The 17,532-nt window shown below is 46.1% G+C and overlaps 1 protein-coding gene across 1 annotated transcript in view; it reads left to right on the top strand.

The window, feature by feature from the left end:
• The first annotated feature begins 7,530 nt into the window (after positions 1-7,530).
• Positions 7,531-17,532, top strand: part of Lrig1 (leucine rich repeats and immunoglobulin like domains 1) — a 132,236-nt gene continuing 122,234 nt past the window's right edge. The window contains exon 1 of the mRNA XM_047532091.1: positions 7,531-8,395. Within this exon, the coding sequence (XP_047388047.1) occupies positions 8,175-8,395 (221 nt within the window). The 5' untranslated portion in view covers positions 7,531-8,174. The remainder of the gene's footprint in view (positions 8,396-17,532) is intronic.

Here is a 17,532-nt window from a genome sequence, read left to right as displayed (position 1 = left end):
CATCCTCAGCACCACATAAATGAATAAATGAATGAATAAATAAATAAAAGTTATAAAAATAAATAAATAAATATTTTACTTAGAGACAGGGTCTCACTGAGCTGCTTAGGGCCTCGCTAAGTTTCTGAGGCTGGCTTTGAACTCACCATCCTCCTGCCTCAGCCTCCTGGGCTGCAGGGTTTACAGGCGAGGGTCACCTTGCCTGGCTCACTCAATGTTCTTGCAAGTGGCCTCTCTTTCCTCTTGGTCTCTATTCCTTCAGGCCTCTATTTCTAGGACGACAGCTGGACTTCTTGACACACAGCTCTGGGTAGGAAGTGGGCCTTCTTCCGAAGGCTGCCAGGCTCAAAACTGGCACAGTGTCACCTCTGCTAGGTTCTGTAGGTCACAGCAAGTCACAAAGCTGATCAAATTCCAGAAGGGAAGAAAAATAGACTCCACCTCTTAATGAGAGAAATGGCTGGTGGCCTTCTTTGAAGACTATTGATTAACACATCGCGATCTTTGCATCTTATACCCAGCCAATGTATCTCAAATAAGAAAGAGTAACTGGGCATGGTGGCTCACACCTGTAATTCCAGCAGCACGGGAGGCTGAGGTGGGAGGATCACAAATTCAAAGCCAGCCTCAGCAAAAGCGAGGCCCTGAGCAACTCAGTGAGACCCTGTCTCTAAATAAAATACAAAAAAGGGCTGGGGATGTGGCTCAGTGGTTAAAAGCCCCTGGGTTCAATCCCTGGCACCAAAAAAAAAAAAAAAGAGAGAAAGTGAGTTGTGGCATTTTGGTGGGGTCAGAGTGGGAGGGTCCTGGTGACAAGACAAAGACTTTTCTTTGATTAATAGCATCTAAATCCAAGAAGAGTGTCAGAACTCCCCCAGGGAAATATGGCTATTTAAACGATTATCTGAAGAACGTAGTTCATGGCTACGAACAACAGTGAAACACATAATACGTGCCTGTCTGTATGTTCGTGATAATTTTGAAATGTGTCATAAGCCCAACTGTCCTTTTGGAAACAAAAATAACAGGCCATAAAATTCACAAATGCTTCTTATTAGTCTGAATGCATCTCCAAGTACAAGGGTTGAATGCCATGAGAGGAGTTTTATCCAAATCTCATGGGTAGCAGATGCTTTTCAGTTTAGGGGCAGTAATGCCGAACACATGCTTGCCTTTATTTTTGAAATTACTTTATTAAGGGTCTGTGGAAATATGGATAATGTAAATACACCCAGGCACACAAAAATACATAACATGCAAAGAGCGCGTCTCTTACCTGACCGGGAGACATTTGGGTGGAGTGTGTGTGTGTGGTGTTCATGTGATGATCTGACACATCTCCATCTTTCAATGTGCAAACAGATCATCCAGGGATCTCGCTGAAGGGATTGTTCTGATTCAGTGATGGGGCAGAGTTCGCGTTGCTTGGAGGTTTCTGGGGACGCGGATGCCACAGGTGCATGGGTGTGGCAGGAAGCTAGAGTGAAATGCAGAGCAGGCAGGATTTATAGGTCCCCCTCCTTGAGAGCTGACAGGCTCACTCAGCAAATATCGCCTCTACACCTATCCTGTGCCTGAAACGGTGCTAGACAACAGGAATACCAAGATCAGATTAAAACTCAGTCCTGGAACACAATGAGCTGCCAATCAGGAAGGAGAGAGAAAACAGGAAAGGAGATTGAAATAGAGAACTGAATAAGAGAAGGCGTAGGATTGCAGCGGGTTAGCAGTGAGCATCGGTTTTGGATTCGTCAATATCTAACGAAGAATGTGATGTGTGTAAGTCAGTGGACCTGAGTGTCTGGGGAACTTCATCTAAAAAATGACAATCTCAGAAGGGTGCAGGGGCACACGCCTGTGATCTCAGCCATTTGGGAGGCTGAGGCAGGAGGATCACAGATTAGAGGCTAGCCTCACCAACTTAATGACATCCTGCCTCAAAATTAAAAAAAAAAAAAATTTAAAGGCTGGGAATGTAGATCAGTGAGTGGTAGATGGCCCTTGGTTTCAATCCTTAATGAAGGAGAAAGACGAAAAAAGAAAGAAGAAAGAAAAAGAAGAAAGAAATTCTCTACCATACCAACTTCATAGAAATCTTTTTTTTTTTTTTTTCCGTAATGTTGGGAATTGAACCCATGACTTTGCACACACAAATCAATGCAGGTAAGTGCTCTGCCATGGAGCCACACTCCCTACCCTTACCTCATAGAATTCTTATGTGACTTCAGTGAAATTAGCCTAGTGCATAGTAAGTGCTCAATGATTATTAACCATGATTATTATACAAGGACTGCTTTTTGTGGGAGGGTTAATATGTTTAATATTTTTAGCTTGAAGTCTGTAATTTTTCCTCTATAATTAGTATCATAGAAGAAATTCTGGAAATCTATTAGTAGGCATGGAAAAGGAAATAGCTATGTCCATTTTCATAATACCTCTGAGAAAGTCATCACGGGACTACTTTTAAGATATTCTCTGGATATAAGGCATGAGTGTTTGTGATTGTGAAGGAACTTTGATATAAGACTCTATTCCTAACTCTGTGTGACCTCTCTAACATGGGAATATAGCAACTATCATATTCCACATTTATGAGGCTAGCCAGACAGGGTGGTGAGTGCCTATTGTCCCAGTACTGAGGAGGCTAAGGCAGGAGGATCAGTTAAGGTCAGGAATTGGAGTCCAGCCTGGGCAACATGAGTCCTATCAAGACAAGCAAACACCAAAAAAGAAAAAAGAAACAAGCCCAAACAAACAAAAAAACAAAAAAACATAACCAAAGTTTATGTGTTTCAAATGTCCAAATGAATCTTCAGTATCTACAGAGCTAGTTTGGAATCTTGGCCTTGTCACTTCTTAGCTTGTGTAGCCTTGACTTCTTTCTCTATTAAAAAAAAAGTACATAAAGCACCCAGCAAAGTGACACATAATAAATGCTCCATAAGTGATGGCTATTGCTATGAGGTGACATCGCTTTGAAAAACATAAAAAAAATTTCACCAAGATAATTATTGTTAAGATATGTAACGTGCCGTTCTTAGCATACATTGAAGTGCTACTTCTGAGTTGCTGGCAGTGAGGTGTAAACTGTTTTCCCCACCCCAGATCTTTCATGTGCTTCTCCAAGTGACATTTGAAAAGGCAGCAGATTGGGGATGCTGGGGATGAGGTCATTAGCTCACCTCTTCGTCATTTTGGGGGGCTGCATCTTAGACTTGGTATCTTTTCGGAATCTCAGAAGCTCTGAAATGCTTACAGCTTTGGTAATTTTCAATCCTTCCAGCAAACCAGTTCAAATTGTAAATTCACAAGTCAAGGACAGTGGACATGACAGGTTTCTGGCCCCTGGTGGATGCTGTTCTTAGAAGAGAGCAGGGGCTTGTGAAGGCCCCAGCTGAGCTGGCAGCCTTGCTGGGGGAACCACAGCAGCTGCAGCTTGGCACTGGGTGGGCAGTAACCAAGATTCCAACAACCAGGATTGCACAAGAACACCCATCTCTCTTCTCCTCTCGCAAAAAGGGGGTGAGCTCAGAATTCTTTTTTCTTATATTCCTTCCCTAGACTCATTAGCTGCTTCCCTTACCTTCTCCTCCAATCCATCTCCTTGACAAGATTATTGTGAGGAAGGAGTTAATGAATACACAGTTTTATTTTCCTTGGAAGAGAGATACAAGACAGGCTCAAAGCAGGGTTGTCCTCACCCAGCAAGTCTTCAGAGGTTTTAGAGGTAATTATTAACCCTTTGTGACCTTCCTAGAGAAGAAACCTCCGTGTTGAAAGAGGCTTATAAGATTTTTCCAGCTCGAATAGACTCAGTTTTTCAGAGTTAAAATACAGTAACACCTCAAAAATAAACCTCAGATGTGTGTGGTCCTAAGCTGTTTGTAATACCTCTTGTGTCCTTGATAGAAATGGATCCTTTCTTAACTCTCTTAGGGCCCAGGTCAGAAGGCACCTTGTTTCCCACATGAGAAAACAGAGGCTTATGGAAAGGAAATGACTGGACAAAGCTGTCACGGTAATAAAGCCTGGCAGGAACCCAAGTCTTCTGAACAGTGTCCTGGTGCTTATGTTTGTTTGTTTGTTTGTTTTGGGGGCAAACCCAGGGCCTGGAGTTTGCTAGGCTAGGCTAGTGCACTATCTCTCTCTCTCTCTCTCTCTCTGTCTTTGGTGGTGGCACTGGACACTTAACCCAGGAGCACTTTACCGCTGACCTGCCTCCCCAGTCCTTTTTAAAACTTTTATTTTGAGACAGGGTCTCGCTAAGTTGCTTAGGACCTTGCTAAGTTGCCCAGGCTAGCCTTGACCTTGCGATCCTCCTGCCTCAGCCTCCCACTATTAGAACTAGAGACAGGCACCATTGTGGCCGGCCCCTAGCTCTCTTTTAATGTAATGAGCAAAATGTAAAATCTCTTCTAGCGCTTTATAGCACCTGTGAATCTCAGCGTTGTTCAAAACCACCAGTGATTACCATCTGGAAGTCTAGCAGACTGCCACAATTCAGTCCTCCAGAAGCTGTGTCTTAAAATCCCTGTGATCAACCTGCTTTCTCATTATTCTCTCACTTGTTCCTCTCTCCAATTCTTGGTGGTTTGGGGTTCTTCTCTCCAGCAGTTAGTCTGATGAACTGCTAGGGCTTCTATAGTCAAGAGAGACCTGCAGTGATTCTCAGCAGGGATTTGATTCCATGCTGGTTTTGAGGTTTGGTTTTTGGTAGCTTAAGACCAACTGGAAGTCGAGAGAGCAAGATGGTGCACACCTGGAATCCCAGCGGATGGGGAGGCTGAGGCGGGAGGATTCAGAGTTCAAAGCCAGCCTCAGCAACTTAGTGAGGCCCTAAGGAACTCAGTGAGAACCTGTCTCTAAATAAAATACAAAATAGGGCTGAGGATGTGGCTCAGTGGTTAAGCACCCCTGGGTTCAATCCTTGGTTAATGAAACAAAACACTGGAAAATCTAAACTGCCTGAATGACCCACTTAAGTAACTAAAAGCAGGAAGAGGCCAGTGGAGGAAAATGAGAATTCAGAGTATGCAAATCAGCAGTTGCTCTGGGCTGGAAGGACCATGAGTTGCTCTCTTCTACCTGGGATGTAGATTCCCATAGCAACTCGTCTTCCTTGTTGTCACCTCCCTGATTTTGGGTTGTGGCCACAGGCTGTTCTCCCTGGGCTGGATATCGCTGCCCTCCAAGCCCACATTCTCTTTGCAATCACAGGTTGCTAGTATGTGGGCACACTTCCATCCATGGTACGAGGAGCAGACATGACTTCATGCTTTGCTGTAGACGAGAGCAACTGCCAAGGCTCAGGCGCCCCGTGCCCCCAAGTGGAATCCGTTTCTCTGTCTGCGTGGTAAGCAGACCACAGGGGATGCTTTAGATCTGTGGGCGAATTACCTTGCAGGTTCTCAAATCCCATCCTCTGGAAATCTGGGATCCTCCAACAACATCTTGCGGGTACACTCATAAGCATTTGAATAACCTTTTGTATTATTCATAATGGGACCAACCTGAAAGATCATTTTAGGTCAGGACCTCACGGCATTTTATCACAGATCAATTTATTTGTGTTGCATATTTCAGGGGGTTGGGTGGGGTTGATCAGTTTTATTTAAGGAAAATGGTCATAAGTATTCTGCATTAAGTTAATCTTTTGTGTTTGATGTTGAGAAACTTGATCTAGAGGACTTCATCAATTTGGGACCCTTTCCCACTGCTTATTATGGTCATTTTTACCAAAAGGTATGAAAGCAAAGATGTACTTCTTGTCCAGACAGAGGGCACATGTTTACATGGAGTACAAAGGAAATTTAAAATGTGGTTTGAGCACTCTGCAGAACAGATCAGGTGCAGCATTTTTCTGATACTGTTTCTTGAGAATCATATTTGGATTCATTTACACTCATGTTTGAGCACAGCTTCAGGCATCACAGCTGAGCTCATGCAAAAACAAAAATCAGAAAGAAATGAGACACCAGTAACTGAGAGCATAGTAAGCCAGAAGAAAGAAAAAGAGGCAAAAGAAGAAGAGCAAAGGCTTAAAAAAAAAAAATTTGCAATCGGCAATTACCTGGTCTCCAAGTCCAGGCCGTGCTCCAATGGCTGAGGAAAAGTAGAACCCATTTTGTGCATCTCAAAACAGACCTCTTAAAATGTGTTGAATATGGAAAAAATCTCCCAACCTCTTTTTTTTGCTTTTTCTTTCTGAGGAACCTCTCTTTCTGCACTTTTCCATAAAACACAAGTCATATTTAATGTCTGAAGCAAATGTTTTTCAACAGACACAAAACTGCTTAATTTTCCTGACAACGTGTGCAGGTATGTTAAAAACTTGCACTCTCAGGAAAGGGTAGAAAGACACTGGCAAGCCAAAATGCGCAGAGGGGCAGCTATATGTTACAGTGCTAATCTTTTCCTTTTTTCACAAAGTTTGCGTGTATGCGTCAACCTTATTTCCATGCACTGTTATTACATATGGCTACTATGTTCTAATCTGTAAAGCCAAGGTTAGAATTTTTGTTATTATTTCTCCATTTATTTTGTTTCTTTGGAGTATTCGATAGATGGCTTCTTGAAAATTGTTTGTAAAAAAAACATAACAAAACAAAACAGAATAAACTCACAGCAAAGCAACCTCTTTATCAAATTCTGGGTTAGTTCCACAAGTATTCTTCAACTAACTAGGGGCGAGGCAGTGGGTGTACCTTTGAGATTTGGTTTCTGCAGCACACATTCATTTTGGTAATCAAGGACATATTGAGGGATTTAAGATGTCAAGAACTAGTCAGGAGCAGAAACGAGCTCCAGACTCTGCGAGGAGGAAGGGGCCACCCCTAACGAAATAACTAAGAAGGAAATATGTCTTAAATCTGTCTTTGCTTATGGAAGGCACCTGGAAAATGGGTAGGAGTTTGGTTCAAATCCATAGTCCGGTTTGCAGTCTGGAGAGGAGCCACAGAGCTCCAAAGCGCCAGCCTTATGTTCCTAACCAAACTTCTCTTGTCCCCAAGGCCTAGGGCGCCTATCTTTATGACTCCTCTCTGCATCCGGCGACCTCACTCTACACCAACACGCCGTATGTCTCCTTTAAGAGCCGGGGAAGGTGGTCAGGCACGCGAGCCTGTAGTCCAGCTTCTCCGGAGGCTGAGGCAGGAGGATCACTTGAGCCCAGGAGTGTGCGGCCACTCTGAGCAACTCCGTTGTCTCTTCTGGAAAAAAAAAAAAAAGGCAGCAGCGGCGGGGGTCGTTCCCCCCTTTCTCCTCCCACTCTCCCGCCCTTCACACCTAGGGTGGGAAAAGAGTGGGGGCGGGGCGGCCGGCTGGCCGCGGGGCGGGATCACCGAAAGCTCCCCAATAGCCCTCCAGGCTGGCCGCCGTGGGCGCCGGCAGCCAATGAGCAGAGGCGGGGGCGTGGCGCAGCGTTGTTGCAAAGCATCCAACGTGGGCCGGCGCGCGGCCGCGGGCGCCCGGCCGAGGGGGTGTGTGCGGGCGGGAGGCCGGGGGCGGGGTCTAGGGGACCAGCCCGGGGCTGGACCGCCCGGACGCTTGCGGAGAGCGGCTGATTGTTCGGCCGCGAGGGCAGCGGGGCTTTCGCTGTGCTGAGGAGCGGTGCTGAGTCCAACACGGCGGGCGCGCGCTCCGCCCGTGGCGCTGGCGCAGCGAGGCACACCCGGCCCTCCGAGCACCCGGTAGCCGTCCCGCCCCGGGTCTCCAACTTTGCGTCCCAACCCCAGAGGAAGATGCCCGCCGGCGCCTCGCTGGGGCTGCGGAGCTGAGCGCCTTCCTTCTAGCAGCGGCGGCTGCACTGCCGGAGGCCGGCGGCGGCAGCTGCACTTGGCGTGCACCGAGGCTCGGAGCCGACCGGGAGCGCGGCGGGAGGACCAAAGGCACTGACCCGGCAGCCCTCGCCCAGATCCGTGGGGTTCACAGCCAGCGGGGGCCGGTCGGCGCGGATGGGCGCAGGGTTCGCGGCCCCCGCCGGGCGCTGTGGAGCGGCCCGGGCACCGGGGGCCCGCTGAAGGCCGGAGCTGCGACTGCGGAGAGAACTTGTGCCGGCGGCCATGCCCCGGCACTGAGCCTAGTGCGGAGCGGAGCCCCCACGGGCCGCCAGCGCCTGCGGCCGCCCGGGACCTCGCGGTACCCGTGCCCGGAGTTCGCGGCGCGCTCCAGACAAGATGGCGCGGCCGGTCCGGGGAGCGCTTGGGACCCCGCGCCGCTCGCCTTGCCTTCTCCTCCTGTGGCTGCTGTTCCTGCTTCGGCTGGAGCCGACGTCGGCCGAAGCCGGCCCGCGGGCGCCCTGCGCGGCCGCCTGCACTTGCGTTGGAGACTCGCTGGACTGCAGCGGGCGCGGGCTGGCTACGCCGCCCGGGGACCTGCCCGCCTGGACGCGGAGCCTGTGAGTGCCGCCCTTTCCGCCCTCCCTGCGTCCCGTGGCGCTGTCACTAGGGGACGGGGCCGCCGCGGTTCTTATCCGGGAAGGGGTGCGGATTGGTTGTGTTTGGAGTTGTGTAGGCTGGAAGACTTTTTGCGTGGGGGTCCGGGAGAGAGTGCGTGTCAGGGTCTCGAGCTGGGCAAGCGTGCGTCGTGAGGGTTTGGACATAAGCAAGCGTGGGTTGTGGAGATCTGGAGGTGCGTGGGCCTGGGGGGGTTTGGAGGAGGGCCATCGGGGGTCGTGAAGGTTCGGAGGAGGGCGATCATGGTCTGAAGGTGAACATGTGTACCTCTTGGGGTTCTGGAGGTGAGTGAGTGAGTGACCCTGGTGGGGTTAGGGAGAAGCGATCATGGGTCGTGAAGGTCTGAAGGTGAGCATGTACCTCTTGGGGATTTGGAGGCGAGCCAGCATGGGTCGTGGACGTTTGGTGAGGGAGTGGATCTGCTGCGGTTTGGAGGAAAGCGGTCATGGATGTGAAGATTTGGAGGTGAGTGAGAGATCATGGGTGATGGGGGTCTGGAAGTGAGCAATAGTAGGTGGTTAAGTGTGAGCCACGGTGTCTCTTAGGGATGTGGTGGTGAGCAAGTGTGCCTTATGTGCGTAAGAGCATGAGCAGATTGTGGATCCTGAGGGTGAGTAGGTGTAGCTCACAGGAGTCTGCTGGCCAATGAGTGTGGGTCCTGGGGATGTGGAGGTGATTAGTGGTAGGGGGCTTTGAGGTGAGTGACTGTGTGTGGCAAGAGCGATGTGGGGGTTAGTGAGTGAGTAAAGAGTGGGAAAGGTCTGAAGCAGAGTGCGGAACTCTGAGGAGGTCTGTGGATGTTTTTTCCCTCTCCTATAATCTACCCCTTTGGTGATGTAGCCCCTTAGTATTCTATTGAGTGATGAATGAAGCTGACTCCAGTGTTCCACGTACATTATTTATTAGTTAGAGTGTGTGTGTGTAGCTGCCTCCTGATCTAAGGGACCATAGTGGCCTGACCTGGCTGTGGTGGGAGCAAAGGCATCCTTTCCAGAAGGTGCTCAGAGGTAGTGAGCTTTTAGAGTTCTTGGAGATCTGGGAGTGCCCAGAGTTTGTCCTTCTCTGCCTGATTGGCAGTAGGGAACTGTGCTCCAGATCCTTCCTGTCTGCTCCCTGGGGACTTGGGTTGTGCTTGACCATCCAGTGGAGTGGGAGCTGGTGGGGCCCACCCTGCAGTTTCTCCTCTATAAATGGTGCAAATTAGTTTTGGAGTAGTGCTGCTTCAGGAGAATGTGCCAGTGAGGCTTGACTGCTTTTAGCAGTTTGTTTCTCCCCAAAGTACACATTTCTGTGCTGTCAGGATTTCAACTTATTGGGAGTTGGTAGGACACTTCTTACAGGAGATTTGGCAGGGGGGAAAAAAGACTTGATTTCTGTAAGCATGGTAGACTAGAATAGCCCTCCTTTACTTATAAATAATTCGGTCCCTGAGTTCAGTCCTGTCCATTTATCAGGAGTAGCATCTCTGTAGAACTCCGAGTACCTTCCAGAAAAGTACTAGCTCGAATAGTCCATTTCTCAGTTGAATAGTTGGATGTCTTTCCCAGAACATACAGGAGTTGCAGCTGTAACCTCAGGCATGACATTCAACTGTTTAAAAAAGAGAAAACTGGTGATACAAGTTTTAACCAACACCTGTGGCTTCATCACAGACAACATGGACTGAGTCTGGCTACTGTGAGAGGAAGAAGTTAATTTTTTTCCTAAGGTGAAGATCTTGTGTCTGTCAAGATGGGTGCACAGATCTTTAACTTGGCCCCCAGGACCCTCTGCTCCGCAAGCAGGTGCCACAGAGTTCGGAAACTGGTGAGAACCCCTTTGCTGTGGTTAGGTGCTGTCTTCTCCTGTGGAGTCCACTAACCAAGGGAAAAATCAGTGGTCTTAGGGTACTGGGAGGCAGAACCCAGTACTGTCCTGAGGTATATTTTATTCCATTGAGCAGCCTGGGGAGTTGTGGTTTTTCCTTTACATGTTGAAGGGTTGAAGGTAGGTTTTTTTTTTTTGTTTTTTGTTTTTTTAAATAGAATCACATGGGCAGAATCAGAATAACTTCTCAAGTGTTCACCTGTTGGAAGAGTGACTTGCAATGCCATGTGTCAGAGGCATTGTGAGGAAGGCTCTTAGCTCCCAAGCAGTAACTTCCGGGAGAGGACAGAGTGTCCTCTTATTTGCCCTTTCCTGTGGTCACAAGATCTACTTTGCCTTGTCCTTTTTTGTAGGAGAACATTGTGGTCTTTTTTTTTTTTTTTTAAGGCTTTTCTGTTGCCCAGAAGTGACATTTCACAGCATAAATAAATACCTTTAAAATTGCACTCTTTTAAATTCACACATTTGATGATCAATAAATACCAAACTGGGTATTTAGAGCTTCAGGAGTCTTGATTCTACTCATTATGGTGTTAACTGATTAGATCTTAAGATTTGAGCAGTGTGATTTTTTTTTTGGTTAGCATGTGGAGACACAGCCTACGGTATCCTTTGAAAAATATCTGTGAAGTCATTTTATTTCTGATTAAAAAAGGATTCATACCAGTGTGTTTTCCCTCTCATCTTCGGATGTCTCATCTTAAACCATTAGTCTTACTCTGAAATTTCTGTAAGGATATTTATACAAGTTTATATTCCTGGCAATGATTCCGCAAGGCATGAGTGGAGAAAGTTTCTGTATCTAATACAATAAAATATCTTGTATTTTCATGGCGTTTACACCCTCTAAGTCCATCATGTCTAGAAAATGCTTTGAGCTAGTTTATAAGCCCATGAACCAGATTTACTGCAGCCAGTTCAAACAATTTCAGGCTGTGGGTTTGAGATAGCAGGAGACCTGTGGCTTTATGGGATCTTTTTTTTCTTTCTTTCTTTCGTAAACAGTGCATCTAATTTGGGAGTTGCTCCTAGGCCTAGCATAAGGAAAGTAAAACCTTTTAATAGTGAACATGAATGTACTATGAATAGAAATAATGGAATGGATGGGGTAGAACTGATAAAGGGGAAAATAGGTTCCTTCATAGGGCCTGAAGAAAATGTATTCAACTCAGTAACTTTAGTAGTGGAGCCATAACTGAGTCTCCCATCCCATTACGTAGGTGAGATTGGCATGGTCCAACCAGCACATTCATAAATAGCACCAAGCACTGCCAAGCCTTATTCCAGCTTCCCAGAACCTTAGAAGAAGCTGAACTTCTTAGAACTCAGATGTTTGCTTTCTTTGAAATCATTTTGGAGAGCATGGCTTCGGGAGCCCCTTATGGAGCACCAAATAGAATTTACCTCAGACTCTTACCTGTGGTGTAAATTCAAGCACCATATTTAGTCACAAACTGTTGTTGGCTTAAACATCCTGAGAACTGAATTATGGCCTGTTGGAATTGTGAGTAGGGAGGCAGGCAGGCCCTGGAGCAAGAACAAACTTCCATTCCTGGATTCCGAAGAAGAAGCAAGGGCATCACTATAGTATGCTGATTTTACTTCTGTTGGAGAAGCTAAAGAGAAAAAAAGATTTTTTTTTTTTTTTAAAGGGAGATCTTGCAAAAAATCAGTAGAGTAGGAGCTGGGAATCAAGGAGGAGGGAAAGGGGGCTGGGGAGATAGCTCAGTTGGTAGAGTGCTTGCCTTGCAAGCACAAGGCCCTGGGTTCAATCCCCAGCACCACAAAAAAAAAAAAAAAAAAAAAAGGAGGAGGGAAAGGGACACAACTGGGAATGAAGTTGACAAATGATGCTAAATGATGTGGTATGCATTTACCACAATGCTCTCCAGTTTTATAAGTGACAATAATATATCAATTACAAGTAAATAAACAGAAGAAAGACTAATAGAGTAGAGGAATGGGATCAGGGGAGGAAGAGGGAGGAAAAGGAGTAGTATTGAGGATTGAAATGGAGAAAAATATGTCATGTGCATTTATGACTGTCAAAATAACCCCCCCAACTAGTATGTATAACTATCATGCACTAAAAATAAAGGCAAGGGCATTCACAAAAGGACACCAAACACGGCCATTCTGAGCCACCTTAAAATGGGCTTGTTGATTTGGGTCTCTTTGTGTTGTGTGTTTTGCAATACCAAAAGGGGTGGCTTCAGTCTGACTTTGCCAGTTTTGGTGCATCACTGGTAGTTATGATCACGTTAAAAAACACACGGTGATGGCCATTGTGTTTGCCTAGTAAAGAGAGCCTTTGTCTTTCAAATTTCACAGCTGTCCGTCAAGGCCCAGGTGTGCAGGGTGTTGTCAATTAAGGGTTTGGAAAATACTTCCCGTCCTGTTTATGCAAATTAGATGACCAAATCCTTCCAGAATTTAAACTGAGATTTTTTTTTTCTTTCTTTTTTTCTTAGCTAAGTACACAGCTTGTCTGGATGGTCCTTAAGTACTCACTTCTATCCTTTTCTCTTCTTGGTCTCCATATCACATAATCAAGCTCAACAGACCTTGAACATCTGATTTTGAGGTTTTTTTGATTTTTGGTGTTTTTGAATAGGAGTGATTTATTTATTTGTTTGGTGGCGCTGGGGATGGAACCCACAGCCTCGCACATACTAAGTAGAGGCTCTTCCACTGAGCTGCACCCCCAGCTCTGGAGACTGTTTTGAGTCCCTGACATGGCAGAGAAAATTCTGGAAGGTACAAGAGTCCTCAAGTTTTAAGAGAACTTCACTTGGGCTCAAAATCTTTTTTTTTTTTTTTTTTCCAAGCTCTTGCAGAAAGCGGGCCTCACTCTCCTCTCTGCAGTGGTGAGCTTGTCTGATGCTAGTGCCCTTAACACCTTTTTTTTGAGTAAGCAGAGGTTTCTGGTAAATATTATTGTCTTGGGAAATAATTGGTTGCCTTGAGAGAAAAGCATATTGTTTAAGTCCTGCTGATATGAAATTACGGCCATAAAACCTAATTTTTGAATGCTGTGAGATTAGAAAGTGTTGAAATCCCCACCCTCTGCCCCCAGGGCACACGGGGTCTCTTTCTTGCCTTTAGGATATCTCAGGGCTGTTCCAGGCCCTGTTTTTCAAGGGTCCATTTTAAAAAACAGTGCATTTGTCTCTTTCCATCATTCCGTTTGCTTCCTAGATATACAGGATTGGACTTTGGAGTGTTATTATCAGCAGTAAATCTGGGAGCATCTTCAAGAAATGAGGAAAGTGCAGTGTAGGCTGGGAAGAGCTGGGTCCTAAGAGATGTCCCTGCTCTCTAGTTCTCTCCCCCCAGGGTTAATTACTCGGCCGGGGTTCCCTGCATTGACTCCTCAACCAGTTGGGACAGCCCTTGGCTGACCTTTCTCGCCCTCAGACACCAGGCTCACAATGGAAGGGCCTCTCTCCCTTTCTGCAGAGGTGTCTCCTTGGTGCAGAGTCTTTTCAGCATCCTCTCTTTCAGGGTGGACAGGAATGTGGGAGAGAGCACTAGGGGTTTGTGCGACTTAACAATGCACCTGGCCCAGGGTTGCGCACCTGCTAAGAGCCCTGAGGGAAGGCTGGGTGGAGGCTGTTTAAAATAGCCTTTGGTTATTTTCAAAGTGACATCCACGGAAAAGGGAAATCTAGCAGAGGAAGTCATCGAATTGAAAGTTGCTGTAAGCAATAAAGGATGCTGGTTGTGCCAGGGTCCACCCCCACCCCTCTTTCCCTCATTTGTTTAAAACATAAAAGGGATTCCTCTGACTTACCCCATAGGTTGAAGGACTTTAAGTTGCCTGAGCAGGCCTAACTTTCGACTCCGTTTGAATGAGCTTGGTGACATTTACTTACTGGGGACCTTTCCCCCCTCCTCAGTGACTGCAATTTGAAACCCTGGGGGTCTTTGAAAATCGAACAGGACTCTGGGCCCTGTTAATATTCAGAGCTGTTTAGAATGGATGCAGTTTCAAAAGGCGGGAGGCATTGTCTTGAGACGGGAGGGAGGAGGGGTGGAAGAAGAAATTCCCAGGCAGAGGAGAAATAGGTCAAAATCTCAAATGTTCTCTGGCCTGTGGGAAATTTAGGGACCATGAGGGTTATTTTTTATGACTTTAGCGTGATATGGAGCCAAGTGGGGTCCATTCCATCTACCTCAAGCCTTCAGTTCTGGTCTACCAGGAATGTGGTATAATCGGTGTGAAACTCAGATTTGTTCTTATCTCCTCTGCAAAGAAATAGGACTTTGAAGACCAGATGTTAAGCTTTTCACAATTGTTTGCCCTCTGGAACCTGCATTTATTTTTTTGGCCCCAGGAATTTTCTATAACTGTGGAGTTTAGTCCAGCCTGAGCAAGGGCCAATTATATAACTGGGGCTGAGAAATTTTCTGCTGAAGAACTGGATACGTGGCTGTTTGTTATCAAGCAAAACAAATGGATCAATAAAGATTGCAGAAGAAAATGAAAATGGCACTTTTTCACTAGTCTAATTGAAAGTTGCCAGTTTATGTCCTTTTTTGCAGGGGGGAGTAGACTTGGGAATTATTTTTTTAACCCAAAGGCTATGTTATGTTTTCTACAATGTAATACTTTATGATTTTTATTCAGGCACTTTATACATTGTTTTCTTAAACACAAGTCATACACTGAATCTGCTTATAAAAGTGATTCTTTTTTTTAAAAAGCAGTTTCTCCATTTCCCTGGTTCTCCCTCCACCCATCCCCACCTAGGGACACCCTACCACTGAGCTATAGCTCCACCTCTTTTTATTTTGAGACAAGGTCTTGCTATATTGCTGAGGCTGGCCTCAAACTTGTGATCCTCCTGCCTCAACCTCCCAAGTAGCTGGGATTCCAGGTGTACACTCTGTGCTCAACTTTCCTGGGTCTTACACTCTTTGTTTCCTGCCTTGAGTTCGTCCTTATATTCTCTAAATAGGTATTTGCTACCAGCCTGTCTCCTGGTCTCTGGATGAGTGACTGGGGAAGAGGGTGGATAAAAATGAAATTTTCATTTTTACTCTGCTAAGTAGGCTGATACCCTCATCCCTGGGGTTCACCCCTAGTCCACACCCTTCGCTAGGAAGTAGTGATGGAGCGATCTAAAGTCACTCTTAGGATCCATTCCTGACATCTTCACTCTTGAGTTACATGTGCGATTTCAGGCAAACCCCTTTCCTTCATTTCCCAAATGGGGATCATAATATTCTGTCTCACAGCCACCTCGAGGACACAGTTAGATAATGCACGTTCCCCTGTGTGGGTTGGTCAGTGGATGATCCTGGAGCACAGTTTGAAAGTTAAGGGGGAGCTCAAATTTTGCGTTTTTTCTCACCACCTGTCTCTCCAAGTCCTGGCCACAAAGGCTTTCCTGGGGCGAGTTTACCTTTCTGATAGGGAGTATTTCCGGTGGGAGGAGAGCAGAGCTTACCATGCCAGGAACTTTCTCCCATAGGGGTTTTTGTGATATATATATATATATACATATATATATATATATATATATATATATATATATAAAGTGTACAAGTGAAATTTCATGTTCCTCTTAACAGGCAGGAAGCTGTAAACAATTGCCACAAATTATATAATTAGCAAAAATTATTGAGGTAGTTTTAAATCTATTCCAGTTGTACAAATACTTCTGCCTACTTAGCATTTTTTTTTTTTTTTTTGAGTGGGAGGTGGGAAAAGGCAGGGAAGTGAGAAGTCCTTAAACTAATCATTTTATCCTATTATTTCTCAGGGTTTCATTGAAACTGAACCTTACCAAGATGTAGGTAGGGCCCCTCGGTCAAAGCTTCGAAAAACGCAGGTGTGCTTTTTCAAATGGGGTTAGGTTACAAACTTAGGGCCGGCTGAAGTCTCACTGTACCCACCGCCCTTTGGAAAGACTTGAGGGAGGAGGAGGAGGGCGGAGGGGAGACAGTTGTCAGCTTGTACTCTGCGAACACTTTGGTTTGTTTTGGTCTGTTTACAGCCGTATGGTAACTTGTGGGGGACGCAGGCGGTGAGCGCAGGGTCATTTGAGGAATCTGGCAGAGATGCCACCTGCAGAACTGTTCCCTGTTTGCTCTTGCTCCCTGCTGCACCTGTACCTGGGTCTTTTCCCCTGTGAATGGCCACGATTCACAGCCTTGCCCACATGAACGGCTCCAATTGTTTGCGTCTTTATTACTCTTTAATCTAGCATAACCAGTAAGGCCCATTGTGGGAACAACCAATCCCTTCTTCTCTGCCAGTCCTAATACATCTTGGTTTCCTTATGAACCAGGATGCGGGTTCCAATCACTGCTCAATCAATTTGTTTTGGCAAAAGGCAGTGTTCAGAGGGTTTCCAGAAAGCGTAGCCCGTGTCTTTACAGGCTTTGCATTCAGGGTGTGTGGTGTACAGGTCTCTTATCTTTTACGATCTTGCAGGTATTGAAAATGAATGGAATGAGCAAGGGTCTTTCCCACAGCAGAGTTAACTGAACGTTGAGCAATGGGATGGAGATAATGGAGGGCTTTTTATTTTCCCCATCATTTTTTTTTAAGCCAATGTATAAAACAAAACAAACAACAACTCATACCTTTATCTCCTAAAGGTCCTGTATGCAGCATTTAGCAAGTGTCCCCTCCACCCCTTCCTGTCCTTTGCTCCTTCCACTAATTCATAACTTGCCGTTCAAATAACGTCCCGCTTATCTTGGCCAGAGCACACACTGCACTGATAAATTCTTTCTCCTGGATTATCTACTTGCAGACAGTCTGTCAGTTACAATGAGAAGGACCAAGCCCTTCTGATCTGGGGGACAGATGATCTCATTTTAGTTCCAGATTTTATAGTTCAGTGCTCTTTGAAAGCCTTTGCATCTCTAGCATTAGCACTTTTGGACTGGACGACAAGACCTGGACATGGTGCACTCTCCTCAACTGCCAGTTGAGCCGAGGGAGCCTCTTGCAAATGCACTTTTTCTTTTTGCAGGGGTAGGGGTGAGATGCTCCATATGATAGGATTTTTAAAAAAAAATTCTGCATTAAGGGAACATTTGATATGCAGCCAGGTACTTTAAATAAACTAACTCACTTCTGTTGCTATGGGGTGTTTTTCCTTAGCTTTTATTGTACAGAGAGACAAACGTAAATCTTCACGGACAGAACCCTGTGTATGCCTGTCACCCGCCTCCAGCTGCCATCCAGTCACGGCCT

Source organism: Sciurus carolinensis, chromosome 17 (assembly GCF_902686445.1).
Source record: "Sciurus carolinensis chromosome 17, mSciCar1.2, whole genome shotgun sequence".
NCBI lineage: Eukaryota > Metazoa > Chordata > Mammalia > Rodentia > Sciuridae > Sciurus > Sciurus carolinensis.
This window is presented reverse-complemented; position numbering and strand designations above follow the sequence as displayed.